We start from the raw sequence: 14,862 nt of genomic DNA, 5'->3' as shown, positions 1-14,862 counted from the left end.
GAATAGAATTATGGTCGCTGGCCCCAAAGTGCTCCCCCACTGACATCTCAGTCACCTGCCCTGCCTTATTTCCCAAGAGTAGGTCAAGTTTTGCACCTTCTCTAGTAGGTACATCCACATACTGAATCAGAAAATTGTCTTGTACACACTTAACAAATTCCTCTCCATCTAAACCTTTAATACTATGGCAGTCCCAGTCAATGTTTGGAAAGTTAAAATCCCCTACCATAACTACCCTATTATTCTGATAGCTGAGATCTCCTTACAAGTTTGTTTCTCAATTTCCCTCTGACTTTGGGGGTCTATAATACAATCCCAATAATGTGATCATCCCTTTCTTATTTCTCAGTTCCACCCAAATAACTTCCCTGGATGTATTTCCGGGGATATCGTCCCTCAGCACAGCTGTAATCCTATCCCTTATCAAAACTGCCACTCCCCCTCTTGCCTCCCTTTCTATCCTTCCTGTAGCATTTGTATCCTGGAACATTAAGCTGCCAGTCCTGTCCACCCCTGAGCCATGTTTCCGTAATTGCTATGATATCCCATTCCCATTCTAACCATGCCTTGAGTTCATCTGCCTTCCCTGTTAGGCTCCTTGCATTGAAATAAATGCAGTTTAATTTATTAGTCCTACCTTGTCCCTGCCTCCCTGACAGTTTGACTCACTTCTGTTCACAGCTGTACCCATCTCAGACCGATCCCTTTCCTCACTATCTCCCTGGGTACCACCCCCCCACCTTACTAGTTTAAATCTTCCCAAACAGTTCTGTCAAATTTCCCTGCCAGTATATTAGTCCCTTCCAATTTAGGTGCAATCCGTCCTTCTTGTACAGGTGACTTCTACCACAAAAGAGATTCCAATGATCCAAAAATGTGAATGCTTCTCCCATACACCAGCTCCTCAGCCATACAATCATCCGATCTATCCTCCTATTCCTGCCCTCACTCGCTCGTAACACTGGGAGTAATCCAGATATTACTACCCTTGAGGACCTCCTTTTTAAATTTCTGCCTAACTCTGTAATCTCCTTTCAGAATCACAACCTTTTCCCTTCCAATGTCGTTGGTTCCAATGTGGACAATGACCTCCTGCTGGCCCCTCTCCCCCGTGAGAACATTCTGCACCCTCTCTGAGACATCCTTGATCCTGGCACCAGGGAAATAACACACCATTCTGCTTTTTCTCTGCTGGCCACAGAAACGTCTGTCTGTACCTCTGACTACAGAATCCCCTAACACAATTGACCTCTTGGAAGCCGACATACCCCTCGTTGCATTAGAGCCAGTCTCATCCATTCGATCTGATAAGATTCGCATCCAACAGCATTTATGGCAGATATAATCCGCAGTAACCCTTAAACTCTCTTTCAACTCCCACATCTGACAAGAAGTACATATCACTGCAAAGGCCATTTTTGCTCCTTCACAATCTACAGACCCAGAAAATAACACTGTCTTGTTCCTCTACAAATACTGCCCCAGGTTAAATTAATAGCTATGGCTTATATTTTAAGTTTAATCAAGAGACTTATCTCCAAAAACATATGATCAAGAAAGAATCCACTATACTCACTACTGCAGCCTTTCTCTTGGACAGACTTAAAACAACAATTAACTTATCTGATTCTGTGCTGTGAAATTCGACCAACAGTTCCTCCAAGATTAGTTGTGAATTTCACTGTTTGTTAATTTCTGTATTTTTCTAATATTTTCCTTAGGATTTGTATTTAAGAATCTGTACCCAGGCACCTTTCTACGTAAGATGGCACCATAAGTGATGATTTGTAAACATTTCACTATACTCATATGAGTGCATGTGACAATAATTTTAATTCTACAGCAGGTGTACTGCAGCAGTTCCAAAAGGCAGTGCACCATCAGGTTCTCGAGGGCAATTAGGGACAGCAATAAAATGCTGGTCCAGCCAGCAATGCCCGCATCACATGAGTGAAGAAAATAAAAGCTCTGATCTCTGAGCCAGAAAGCTCCAGATTCATGTCCCACTCTAAAACCATGTAGAAATTGGGGCAGGACGGTGGCTCAGTGGTTAGCACTGCTTCCTCACAGCATTAGGGACCTAGGTTCAATCCTAGCCTCCAGCATCTGTCTGTGTGGAGTTTGCACATTCCCCCTGTGTCTGTGTGGATTTCCTCCCATGGCCCAAAGATGTGTGGGTTCGGTGGATAGGCTATGCTGTAGTCCCCAGTGTCCAGGGATGTGTGGGTTAGGTGGATTAGCCAAAAGAAATGCAGGGTTGCAGGGATAGGGTAACTGGTGGGTCTGGGTGGGATGCTCTTTGCAGGGTCGGCATGGATTTGATGGGCCGAATGGCCTGCTTCCAGACTGTAGGGATTCTATGACTGTCAAAACATTCACCTGACTCAAAGGAGGTTATTAATCAGCTATAAAATCATTGGAACACCCACACACACCATTGTCCACTCAAGACTAGAGTGTAAAGATACACCAAACAAATACTCAAGGAGCTGTTTCTAAAAAAGCAAAGAGGATAACAGCAATGCACTGTAATCCAATTCTTGTAACCCTGGTTGGAAAGATAATGGAATTCTTACACAGAACTTAATGAAAACACATCCAAAAACTGAAAAAGTAACATAGTGGTGGTGAGCATGGGTTTGAAAGGGAAGATCACACTTGAGCAGCTTTATTGACTTGTTTGAAGAAGTGAAGGTGGAGAGGCAGAGAGATTTAAGGGGAAATTCCAGAGCTTGGAGCCTTGGCAACTGAAGGCACAGCCAGGAATAGTGCAACAATAGAAAGTGAAAAACAACAATCATCTCTGAGTGGAGAGTGTAGGAGCCTGTCCCGAGGATTTCGATTTATGTGTTTTTTTAAGGCTGTGTATTTTAGAGAGTTGAGCATGAATGCTGAGGAATGCAATCATTGCTATTCAGTGCTGCAACTTGTTAGGTAAAACAAGTTTTTGAGCTGGTTTCTTTAGAATGGGCTTGCCCTCTGTTCAAGCTAACCACCTTTCACTCCATTTGCTGAAAATCTGATCCATTCCAAAAATGAAGTTCTTAAAAAGCAAATTGAAAATCTGTTTTTCTGTTCTGTTCAAAACTCTTAAAAGACTTGACAAGTTACATGCAGAAAGGTTGTTTCCTCTTGTGGGAAAGACTAGAACCAGAGGGCACCATCTCAGAGTAAGGATTCGTACATGTAAGAGCTGAGGTGGAACTCTTTCACTCAGAGGGCAGTGAATCAGTAGAATTCTTTACCACAGAGTGCTATCAAGGCAGGGTCATTAAGTATACTCAAGGCTCAGGTAAGATTTCTAATCAGGAAGGGAATCAAAGGTTATGGGAAAACGCAAGAAAGTGGAGTTGAGGATAATCAAATCTGTCATGATCTCATTGAATGGTGGAGCAGATTTAATGGACCGAATGGCCTACTCTGCTGCTATACCTTATTGTCCTGTTACGTTCAGTTAATGTCACCAAAAATGAAATGAAAGATTTCATCACGCCTGTGACCTTCCTTTATGCTGAAGTGCCCAAGGCAGTACTCCATTCAGTTTAACCGCTAATCACGGTCCAGCTTTATGAAGACACTCAATAACTGAGTAATTCTGTTTGTACTTTTAGATTACACCACTTGGAAGGAAAGAGATAAAGGCAGCAGACCTGGTACGGCGATTACAGACGGAAGCTGATGAGCAACGCAAACAGAAGAAACGTCAGAACGTTTCTGGCCTTCATAAGTTAGTTGTACATTTCGTTAATTGTGATACAGGCTCTTTGTTCTTTTTACAGTTTACTGAAATACACCAATATTACTGCACAGCTGCTAACTTTTCACTTGAGCTAATAGCAGCAACCTCCTTGAAATGGATCTGAAGCACAGCAGGACTTTGGAAAGTAACACCGATCAACTCTGCCGAATGAACTTTCCGTTTTTGCTCTTCTGAGGGCAATAATTCCAGTTCAGCTCCCATCCCATAGGGTGCAATACACCATCAGGTCCTTCAGAGAAATAGGAACCTATTGGAAACCATGTCTAATCCTAGAAGATATTCAAGTGTATAATCTTTCAGTGGTGGCTTGTAAGGACTATTGAGGGACAGAAATTCCCTCTTCCTGAAGGCTGAGGTCAGTTGTAGCACTCCAGTATGAAAGTTTATTCAGGACAAAATTGCTATTGAACCTAGAAATTCCTTATTGTATATGACAGAATTAATGACTGGATAAATAAATAATAATAAATAAATTGAAATATTTGCCTTTATTTGGTGATGCATGGAATACAAGAGCTGGAAGGTTATGGTGGAGCTATATAGGACATTGGTTAGACCACAGTTGGAGTACTGTGTGCAGTTCCCGTCGCCATACTACAGGAAGGATGTGAAACAAAAACAGAAATTGCTGGAAAAGCTAAGCAGGTCAGGCAGCATCCGTGGAAAGAAACGAGAGTTAACGTTTCGGGTTGAAATTGCTTTTCCGGTAATTTCTGTTTTTGTTTCTGATTTACAGCATGCACAGGTTTTTTTTGGTTTTTACATAGGGAGGATGTAATTGTACTAGTGAGGGTGCAGAGGAGACTCTCTGGGATGTTGCCTGGTATGGAGCAGTTCAGTGACATAGAGAGAGCAGATAGGCCAGGGTTATTTTCATTGGAGCAGAGAACGCTGAGGGGAGGAACTGATTGAGTGGCTTAGATAGAATAAATGGGAATAAACTGTTCCCCTTAGTGGAGAGGTCATTTACCAGGGGGCATAGATTTAAAATTTAAAAGGGCAGAAGGTTTTGAGGAGAATTTCTTTCACCCAGAGTATGGTGGGCATCTGGAAAGGATGGTAGAGGCAGAAACTATTACAGCATTTTTTAAAAACGTAATTTTTTTTATATGAAGTGCCATATTATGCAAAGATATGGACCAGGTGTGGAAAATGGGATTAGAGTAGATAGATGTTTTATGGCTGACATGGACATGATGGGCTCTTTCTGTGCTGGAATACTCTATGACTTTAAATACTTGAGGCTGCAAACTGTTTTCTAAATTAATTGAAATCGAGAATGCTAGTAGATTCACTTAGACAAATTAATTGCCATTTTCTGATGGTATTACCCAGGGTTAGGGCTTAGACACCAATATCCTGAACAATTTGACTGTCCCTTCAACATAATGAAAACACACACATCTTCAATTTATAAGTGTAACAATATCATAATTAATGACATAAACATTCATGTACAGGGTATCATTTCAAAGTCTTCAAGCGTACAAAATGTGGATACAATGTGAATCATAAGGAAGTTAGTATAGAGCTTCAAAAGGACAGACGGGATGTTGGAGTAGATGGACAAATAGCAGATGAAATTTAAAGTTGTGCCATGTGAAATGACTTATTTTGGCAGAAAGAGCATGGAAAACCAATTTAAAATAAAGGGTACAATTCTAAAATGTGTAAGATCAAAGAGATCTGGGTGCATATATGTGAATAGATAATCAACAGGTTAATAAAGCATATGACATCCTGGGTTTTATCAATGGGGTGTAGAGTACAAAAGCACCCGGGTTGTGTTAAACTTAATGCAAAACATTGGTTTGGTCTGAACTGGAGTACTGTGTGCCATTTTGGTTAGGTAGTGTTTTGGATAGCATTAGGGAGGGTGCAGAAAAGAGTTATGGAGATGGTTCCAGGGTTGAGGGCTTTCATTGCAAAGAAGGATTGGAGAAATTGCGAATATTCACCTTGAGACAAGGTCAAAAAGAAATTTGAAAGAGATATTCAGAATCATGATGGGTCTGGACTGGGTAAATGAGAAGACACTCTTCACATTGGTGAAAGGACCAAAAATCAAGGAACAGGTTTATGGTATTATGATGAAAAGCAACTGTAACATGAAGATAAGCGGTTAGGATCTAAAATGTGTTCCCTGAGAGTGAGAGTAGTGAAGACAAATTGAATCGTGGCTTTTGTAAAGGAATTGGATCAAATGTATAAAAGTGGATAAATCCCCAGGACCTGATCAGGTGTACCCGAGAACTCTGTGGGAAGCATGGGAAGTGATTCTTGGGCCCCTTAACTGAGATATTTGTATCACCAATAGTCACAGGTGAGGTGCCGGAAGACTGGAGGTTTGCTAACGTGGTGCCACTGTTTAAGAAAGGTGGTAAGGACAAGTCAGGGAACTATAGACCAGTGAGCCTGATGTCGGTGGTGGGCAAGTTGTTGGAGGGAATCCTGAGGAACAGGATTTACATGTATTTGGAAAGGCAAGGACAGTTTAGGGATAGTCAATATGGCTTTGTGTGTGGGAAATCATGTCTCACAAAATTGATTAATTTGTTTGAAGAAGTAACAATGAGGATTGATGGGGGCAGAGCAGTAGATGTGATCTATATGGACTTCAGTAAGGCATTTGACAAGGTTCCCCATGGGAGACTGATTAGCAAGATTAGATCTCATGGAATACAGGGAGAACCAGCCATTTGGATACGGAACTGGCTCAAAAGTAGAAGACAGGGTGATGGTGGAGGGTTGTTTTTCAAACTGGAGGCCTGTGACCAGTGGAGTGCCACAAGGATCGGTGCTGGGTCCAATACTTTTCATCATTATATAAATGATTTGGATGTGAGCATGAAGTATAGTTAGTAAGTTTGCAGAGGACACCAAAATTAGAGGAATAGTGGACAGCAAAGAAGGTTACCTCAGATTACAACAGGATCTTGATCAGATGGGCCAATGGGCTGAGGAGCGGCAGATGGAGTTTAATTCAGATAAATGTGAGGTGCTGGGAAAGCAAATCTCAGCAGGACTTATACACTTAATGGTAAGGTCCTAGGGAGTGTTGCTGAACAAAGAGACCTTGGAGAGCAGGTTCATAGCTCCTTGAAAGTGGAGTCGCAGGTAGACAGGATAGTGAAGAAGGCGTTTGATATGCTTTCCTTTATTGTTCAGAGTATTGAGTACAGGAGTTGGGAGGTCATGTTGCGGCTGTACAGGGCAACGGTTAGGTTACTGTTGGAATATTACGTGCAATTCTGGTCTCCTTCCTATCAGAAAGATGTTGTGAAACCTAAAAGGGTTCAGAAAAGATTTCACAAGGATGTTGCCAGGGTTGGAGGATTTGAGCTATAAAGAGAGACTGAACAGGCTGGGTCTGTTTTCCCTGGAGCATCAGAGGCTGAGGGGTAACCTCAGAGAGGTTTATAAAATCATGAGAGGCATGGATAGGGTAAATAGACAAAGTCTTTTCCCTAGAGTGGGGGAGTCCAGAACTAGAAGGTTTAAGGTGAGAGGGGAAAGGTGTAAGGGACCTCAGGGGCAACTTTTTCACTCAAAGGGTGGTACGTGTATGGAATGAGTTGCCAGAGGAAGTGGTGGAGGCTGGTACAATTGCAACATTTAAAAGGCATTTGGATTGGTATATGAATAGGAAGGGTTTGGAGGGATATGAGCTGGGTGCTGGCAGGTAGGACTAGATTGAGTTGGGATATCTGGTCGGCATGGACGGGTTGGACCGAAGGGTCTGTTTCCATACGTACATCTGTATGACTCTATGAGTTGATTCTTGCCGTAAAATTATGTTAGCAGGAAAGTTAATTGGATCACATTTAACAGTAAATGTTAAATCATGAAATCCATTGTTCAGTATTGGCAAGCAATTGGATGATGAAGAACATTACACTTTGAATTCATCCTGTCGTCAGTGAATTTTTGTGCTTAGAATTCCTGATAGAATTTAAGTGTTTAAAGAATGTTAAAATGGTAGTAGCCATTAACAAGTCATGGACTTTGACATACATTGTACTGCATAAAATATGTAATGATAAATTGCCAGCATTTTAGAAGATAATTTTAAAGTATTATTAAGAAGTAGAGACTTTAAAGTAGAATTGCACCATTATAGTGTGCATGCATTCAGTATGATGTACAATAAATAATATCCTGATCACAGATTAGTCAACAAGCCTATGTATTCCAGTATCTCTCTCTCTCTTCCAGGTATCTCCAGTTACTTAACGGAAAGGAAAATTTTCCTTGTTTAGTCGATGCAGAGGATCATGTAATATCATTCCCACCAATCACAAACAGTGACAAAACAAAGGTAAGTTAATAATTAGCCATAGTTCCTTGCAAGAGGTCAAAGATGAGTCATAGTTGCGTTTCCATTCCAGAAACCTCAGAAAAATTTTGACAAGTCATACATGGTAAGCAAAGTGAGATTGATTTTTCTCATTTATTACACTTCATTGTTCTTGTGCGTAGACTTGTCATGAAGTTGAGAATATGTTTAGCCATCAATGAGCTATGGATTAGATATTAGTTTAGATGGGTCCAGAGTCCAAATCTAATCTGATAAATCTCTATGTGTTAGCTTTTTAGGGAGCTTTAATGAAATGAATTTGTACAGTTTTAATCAGTTTAGATGGCACTGGAGTAATGGCACAATTGTACTACTCAATGCTCGATATTTTTTATTGTCCTAATGGTCATTGGAAGTAACTATGATTGCTGTGTGTAACCAAACTAAGGAAAAGAGCAATTATATCAACAATACCACAACCCATATCACCATAGAGCAGTCCCGATGTCACTTTCAAAGTAGAATTTAAAAATTTGGAAAATGGCAACTTGAAGATCTTCATGTCCTTTCCCCAGTTCTGACACTACTAATGGATGTATAATGTAGTGATGTGTTCTCCAAAAACATCATCTTTATCTGGCATTAGTAGTGAATGAAGAGGAAGTTGCTGAGGCAAAGCTCAGAGTTCTGGCAGCTCTCCGATACCAGTTAGAGACTATCCTTTTCTACAGAAAGCTCTATGTCTGGAAGATTGTCTGCTTTCACTGGTGCAGAAATATTCCAGGCCAAATGAGTGGCAATGTCTCCAAAACAACAACTCATTTCCTACACGTGTTTCAGGTCTGGTGCTGACCAAAGTGTTGATATTGGAGAGGGACAAGCAGGGAGAGATAATCAACAAACTGGTCACCATTCTGGTCACGGTTGATGTAATAAAACTGACCTGGCTGTTCCCACTCGGTTAGTCACTTATTCAGAGGCTTCCACCTCCCTGTTCATGGGGATCCACTGTTAAACTGCGACCATCATAATAAAAACACAGGAAGATTACTCCGTCAATATTGTGCTTGTACTCAGAGAGATGACCAATGTAGGAAATGAAGAGGTTTCACACTGACACGGTTGGAATTTTCTCAGTGATCATGGCTGAGTGTGCTGTGCCTTACTGGTGGTCCTCAATTTTGGCACATGAGAAGTGTTCTGTTCCCAAATGCTTAATGCCGCTTAATGTGGTTGGCACAAGCAAAGTACTGAAACACAAAGGTTGTTTTATGTTCAGTTGTGAAGATGTTAACCCATTGCTGACTATAGAAGGTACTGAATGAATGGAATGAAGACATTCCTGAAGACAGTGTATCCACACTGTACAACAGGTTGACTGATTTCAGTCACCGTATGGTACCTGAACAGAGTGATCCCTCATACCTGCTCCTTAAAGAGTATTATTAAACTAAAAGAGTCTGGTGATGCATTGTATCTGAGCTCATTTGTTGTCTTCATCAAAAAGCTACACACATTCACCTCCAAGGGAACTGCAAAATGATAATCATGAGTAGGAAACCTGACTAAAAGATGATCAATTCTATCACTATTTAGGCATTGAAATCTATTTTTGTTCTATCACCACCCTCTGGAGATGGATTAATTTATTGTCACAGTAATTAAACTAGGCTCCTTCCCCACCTTTCTGGTTCATTCTGTGTTCATGATAAATTATTGGGACAGCCAAGAAAAATATCCTGTTGTAACATACTTGAATTTATGGAATATTTGTCTAAATATTTAGTCTCAGCCATAATTCACTTGGTAGCATGTTCACCTTTGAGTCAGAAATAGTGGGTTCAATTCTCGGTCCAGGAATTCAACAGCAAATTCAAAGCTGATGCCTTAGTCAGTACTGAGAGAGTGCTGCACTGTTAGAGGTGCTGCCTTTTGGATGCGATATTAAACCGAGGCACTGTCAGTTAGGTTGAAATATCAAAGGCACTACTTTGAAGAAGGGCAGTGAAGCTAGCCCAGTGTCCTGAACTGTATTTATCCCCCAGTCGATATCACTAAAGCAGATTATTTGATGCTTATCACATTGCTGTTTGTGGGTGCTTACAGATTGGGGCTGGTGTGTTACTGCATTACAACAGTGAGTAAATTCAAAAATATTTCATTGATTGTAAAGCACTTTGGGATGTCCTGATATTGTAAAAAGGCCTTTACTAATGCAAGTCTTGTTTCTGAAAGAGCATGTGTAAACACATTACTGCACTATTCAATGCTTTTAGAGTAAAGAAGCAGCCGTTTTGAGGTTTCTATTTTCTGCAGGTATGTGATTGATACTGACTTTATTTTTCCAAACAAAAAAATATAAATGTTGGAAACTCACAGCAACACAATCAGCATCTGTTTAAAAAAAAAGACAACAAACATGGATTAACGTTTGGGTCTGAGAGTTTCCCTCAAGACGTTTATTTCCCTGTTGTACTGTTTTATTTTTAACGTTGCTCTATATTACTTTCTTTTATCTTTAGATTAGAAAAACCACCAGTCAGCTGTTCTTGGAAGTAACCAGTTCCACAAACCTACAGACCTGTAAAAATGTGATGGACCGTTTGATTGTGGTGAGTAACTCGAAACCTCTTGGATTTGTATGTAGCCATTGATACTTTTGTTTTGGGTTTTTTTGTGCTGTAGCTACTGGTTACATGTTTAGTGTAATTACCCTTACTCCATGTGGTCAAGGGACTTTTTCAACTGCACATTGAATCTGTACTATCCTTTGTCATAACGTATTTCAGGAGGTTTTACTCTGTGCTGTTTCAATATTTGCCTTAAAATTTAGTCCCTATGCATAGTCAGTTTTGTCGTTGAATAATCCACTTGTTTGTTTTGTCTAGCCTTGTTTGCGGGTTTTTTTAAAATCCTGGTTTACAGACAGCCTGGATTTCCCCAGCCTCTTGTCTGAGTGAGTGATTTTGTAGAAAGGTTGCAAGTTTTCAGAAGCAGTGAATGGGTGGGCTTTCCCCAGTCTCTCTCCCTTTGCGAGTCCATTGTTTTGCAGCACACTCAGAGGCTGAAGTGTTCACAATAATCCTCAGCCAGAAGTGCTGAGTGGATGGTCCATCTTGGCCTCCTCCAATGATCCCCAGCATCACAAATACCAGTCTCCAGCTAATTTGATTCACTCCATGTGACATCAAGATACAGCTGGAGACACTGGACACTGCAAAAGCAATGGGCCCTGATAAGATTCCAGCAATTGTACTGAAGGCTTGTGCTCCAGAACTTGCCGTTCCCTTGGCCAAGCTCTTCCAGTACAGTTATAACACTGGCATTTACCTAACAATGTGGAAAGTTGCCCAGGTTTGTCCTGCACACACAAAGCAGATCAAATCCAAGGCAGCCACTAATTGCCCCATCAGTAAAATAATGGAGATGTCATAAACAGAGCTATCAAGCAGCACCTGCTCAGCAATAATCTGCTCAGTGACGCCCAGTTTGGGTTCTGCCAGGGCTACTCAGCTCCTGACCTCATTACAGCCTTGGTTCAAACATGGACAAAAGAGCTGGATTCCAGAGGGGGGGGGAAAGGGACAGCCTTTGCTATCAAGGCTGCATTTGACTGTGTGTGACATCAAGGAGCCCTCGCAAAACTGGAATCAGTGGGCATCAGGTCAAACTCTCCACTGCTTGGAGTCATACCTGACACACGAGGAGATAGTTGTGGTTGGTGGAGGTCAGTCATCTCAGCTCCAGAATATCTCTGCAGGAGTTCCTCAGGGTAATGTCCTAGGCCCAACCACCTTCAGCTGCTTCGTCATTGACCTTCTCTCCAGCATAAGGTCAGAAGTAGGGATGTTTGTCAAAAATTGTGCAATGATCGATACCATTCACAACTCCTCAGATACTGAAGCAGTCCATGTCCAAATACAGCAAACCTGGACATTATCCAGGCTTAATCTGAAAAATGGCAAGTAACATTTATGCCACACAAATGCGAGGCAATGATCATCTGAAATAAGAAAGAATCTAATCGTTGCCCCTTGGTGTTCAATGGTGCTACCATTATTGAATCTCCCGTTATTAACATCCTGGGGGTTTACCATTCACCAGAAACTGAACTAAACCAGCTATATAAATTCAGTGGCTATAAGAGCAGATCATTGACTAGGAATACTGCAATGAGTCACTCACCTCCTGACTCTCCAAAGCCTGTCAATCATCTACAAACCATAAGTCAGGAGTGTGATGGAATACTGGACGGGTGCAGCTCCAACAACACTCAAGAAGCTTGAATGATCCCCAGGACAAACCAGTCCACTTGATTGGCACCACATCCACAAGCATCCAGTCTCTTCACCACCAACGCTTAGTAGTGGTAGTGTATACTATATTCAAAGTGCATTACAGGAATTCGCCAAAGATCCTTCGAAGGCACCTTCCAACTTGCAACCACTTCCATCTAGAAGAACAAGGGCAGCAAATACATGGGAATGCCACCGCCTTCATGTTCCCCTCCAAGCCACTTACCATCCCAACTTGGAAATAAATCTACTTTCCTTCACTATTGCTGAGTCAAAATCCTGGAACTTGTGGATCTACCTCCAGCACATGGACTGCAGTGGTTTAGCAGGCAGCTCACCCCCACCTTCTCAAGGGGCAACTAGGGATGGGCAATAAATGCTGGCCCAAGCAGTGACATCCACGTTCCACAAGTGAATAAAAGAGATGAATTTCTAGTTTTCATTGTGAGTTTGAAATGTAGACTACAAGTGTAGACTTGTATCTTCCTTGTAAAATTATTACCATTTATTAATTATCTCATAATGAACAACCAAAAATGCTTAGTTCTTAAATTTCAATAGCTCCTGTAATAAGCAGTCCTCCATCACATCATGCTGGACAGCTTTATTACAGCACGGAATTCAACCCCTGTATTGTAGTTTTAATCTGTTGATAATCAGTATTGTATCCAAGTTTTGAATTATAAAAAGCCTTTGTTCAATCACATTATCTAAGGGTAGCTTGTACCATTATGTAAGTATTATACCACCATGCTCTGTTAACCAGGAATAGCATGTAGTAATGAAGAGTGAGTCTCTAAAGATTATATATTGCATTGTTGTTCTAGATTAGGAACATTAAAGGGAAAGGCCAATGTGTTTCACAGCTTTTTTAGGGACAGTTTATGCATGGTAGGAGTGATTAATATCTGGTGTTATAATGCCTTACCTGTTTGATATTGATACAAAGCCTGAACTACTTTGCAGTGATATACTTGATAGCCTTTAAACCTGAGTATGAACTAAACTGGAATGCTGCTACTTCCTCCAGGAAATTTAACTCTCTTTAATCCAAAGTCAGATTTAGATTCAAGCCACATGGATACCAGAACTGCAGCATCACTCCTTCTTGTGGTTGAGATGTACCCAAGGAGATCAGCGTGAAATCACCAGCTACATTTGAACATCCACTGATTATAGTTTTTAGTAAAATCTCACCATGATTTTGCAATTTGGTAGTTGTTAATTGTCTTTGCTGATGTGACATCCCAGCTGAGAGGAAGGATTTCAGTGATAAAAGATTTCAGTTGATTCAGACAGCAGTTCTTCAGAAGGCTTCAGAAAGAAACTTGTTAAATTTGAAGGTGGCAGTGGTTTTGGATGATTCACTGACTGTCTTTTTAACTCAAGGAGCTGACTTTGAGCCTAGTGATGACTGGGTGTAACGCTCTCCTCCCTGCCGTCTTTCATTGTGTGACTTTGGCAGTATCAGTCCAGTGCCTGATGACCACTTGCTCCCAACATATGACTGTCTGTAACTTGGCAATTTAGCAGCTCCTCTCAGACAGCTCATGAACAATTGTGGTGCAGGAGTTGGAATCATTTGAATTAGTATAACATAGCAAATTGGACTTGATGTATATTTTCCTCTCTCTGGACTTGTTCTACCTGATCTAGATACGCTTGACAAAGGCAATGGTGATGACTATGATTGAGTGATGGAGCAGACTCATGGGCCAAATGGCCAAATTCTGGTCCTAGAACCTCATGTTCTTATGGACTCCAAATGGTAAAATGTTCCATTCCACCTAATCACTTCAGAACTCTTCTCCAAAATAAAACTTGATCATTTATTGTTTAGTTTTGTTTATAAATTAGAGTCATAGAGATGTACAGCACGAAAACACACCCTTCAGTTGAACTCATCCATGCTGACCAGATATCCTAAATTAATCTAATCCCATTTGCCAGCATTTGGCCCATATCCCTGTAAACCCTTCCTAATCATGTCCCCATCCAGATGCCTTTTAAATGTTGTAATTGTACAGCTTTCTCCACTTCCTCTGGCAGCTCATTCCCATTAATGCACCATCCTCTGCATGAGAAAGTTATCCCTTAGGTCCCTTTTAAATCTTTCCCCATTCATACTAAATCTATTCCCTCTCTCTTCCTTACCTTTTTCCGTTAATGAAATTCTGTTAGCAAGAACTTAGATGAAATATTTTGTGTGGTCTCCTTTTGTAGGAAGATCATTCATGAATATAAACAACTGGATAGCAAACTCCATTAATTATAATACTGGACAAAAGAGACTGAAAACTAAAATTGAAGAATCAATAATGTATCAATCCTTCTTTAGATATTTTATTGTAATAATTTCCTTTACACCAGTCCAATTATATTTTCTAAAATAGTAGTTCCGTTTCCGCTAAAATAAACAATCATTTCTCTTTTTTTTACACTTATGGAAAGTGACTGCATGTCTGGTAAGAAGGTGTTTAAACTTGGGAATGGCTATCATTGGGCAGTAT

At 40.8% G+C, this 14,862-nt stretch overlaps 1 protein-coding gene across 3 annotated transcripts in view; it reads left to right on the top strand.

Moving 5' to 3' along the window:
• lrrc47 (leucine rich repeat containing 47) overlaps positions 1–14,862 on the top strand; it is a 38,787-nt gene that overhangs the window by 11,232 nt on the left and 12,693 nt on the right. For all 3 annotated transcript variants that reach the window (XR_006309315.1, XM_043676319.1, XM_043676318.1), the window contains exons 3-5: positions 3,612–3,727; positions 7,976–8,078; positions 10,580–10,669. Coding sequence is in view for 2 of the 3 variants with exons in the window: in XM_043676319.1 (XP_043532254.1) it covers positions 3,612–3,727; positions 7,976–8,078; positions 10,580–10,669 (309 nt within the window). In the remaining variant the exon portion in view is untranslated. The remainder of the gene's footprint in view (positions 1–3,611; positions 3,728–7,975; positions 8,079–10,579; positions 10,670–14,862) is intronic.

The sequence above is a fragment of the Chiloscyllium plagiosum genome, chromosome 34, assembly GCF_004010195.1.
Source record: "Chiloscyllium plagiosum isolate BGI_BamShark_2017 chromosome 34, ASM401019v2, whole genome shotgun sequence".
Taxonomy (NCBI): domain Eukaryota; kingdom Metazoa; phylum Chordata; class Chondrichthyes; order Orectolobiformes; family Hemiscylliidae; genus Chiloscyllium; species Chiloscyllium plagiosum.
This window is presented reverse-complemented; position numbering and strand designations above follow the sequence as displayed.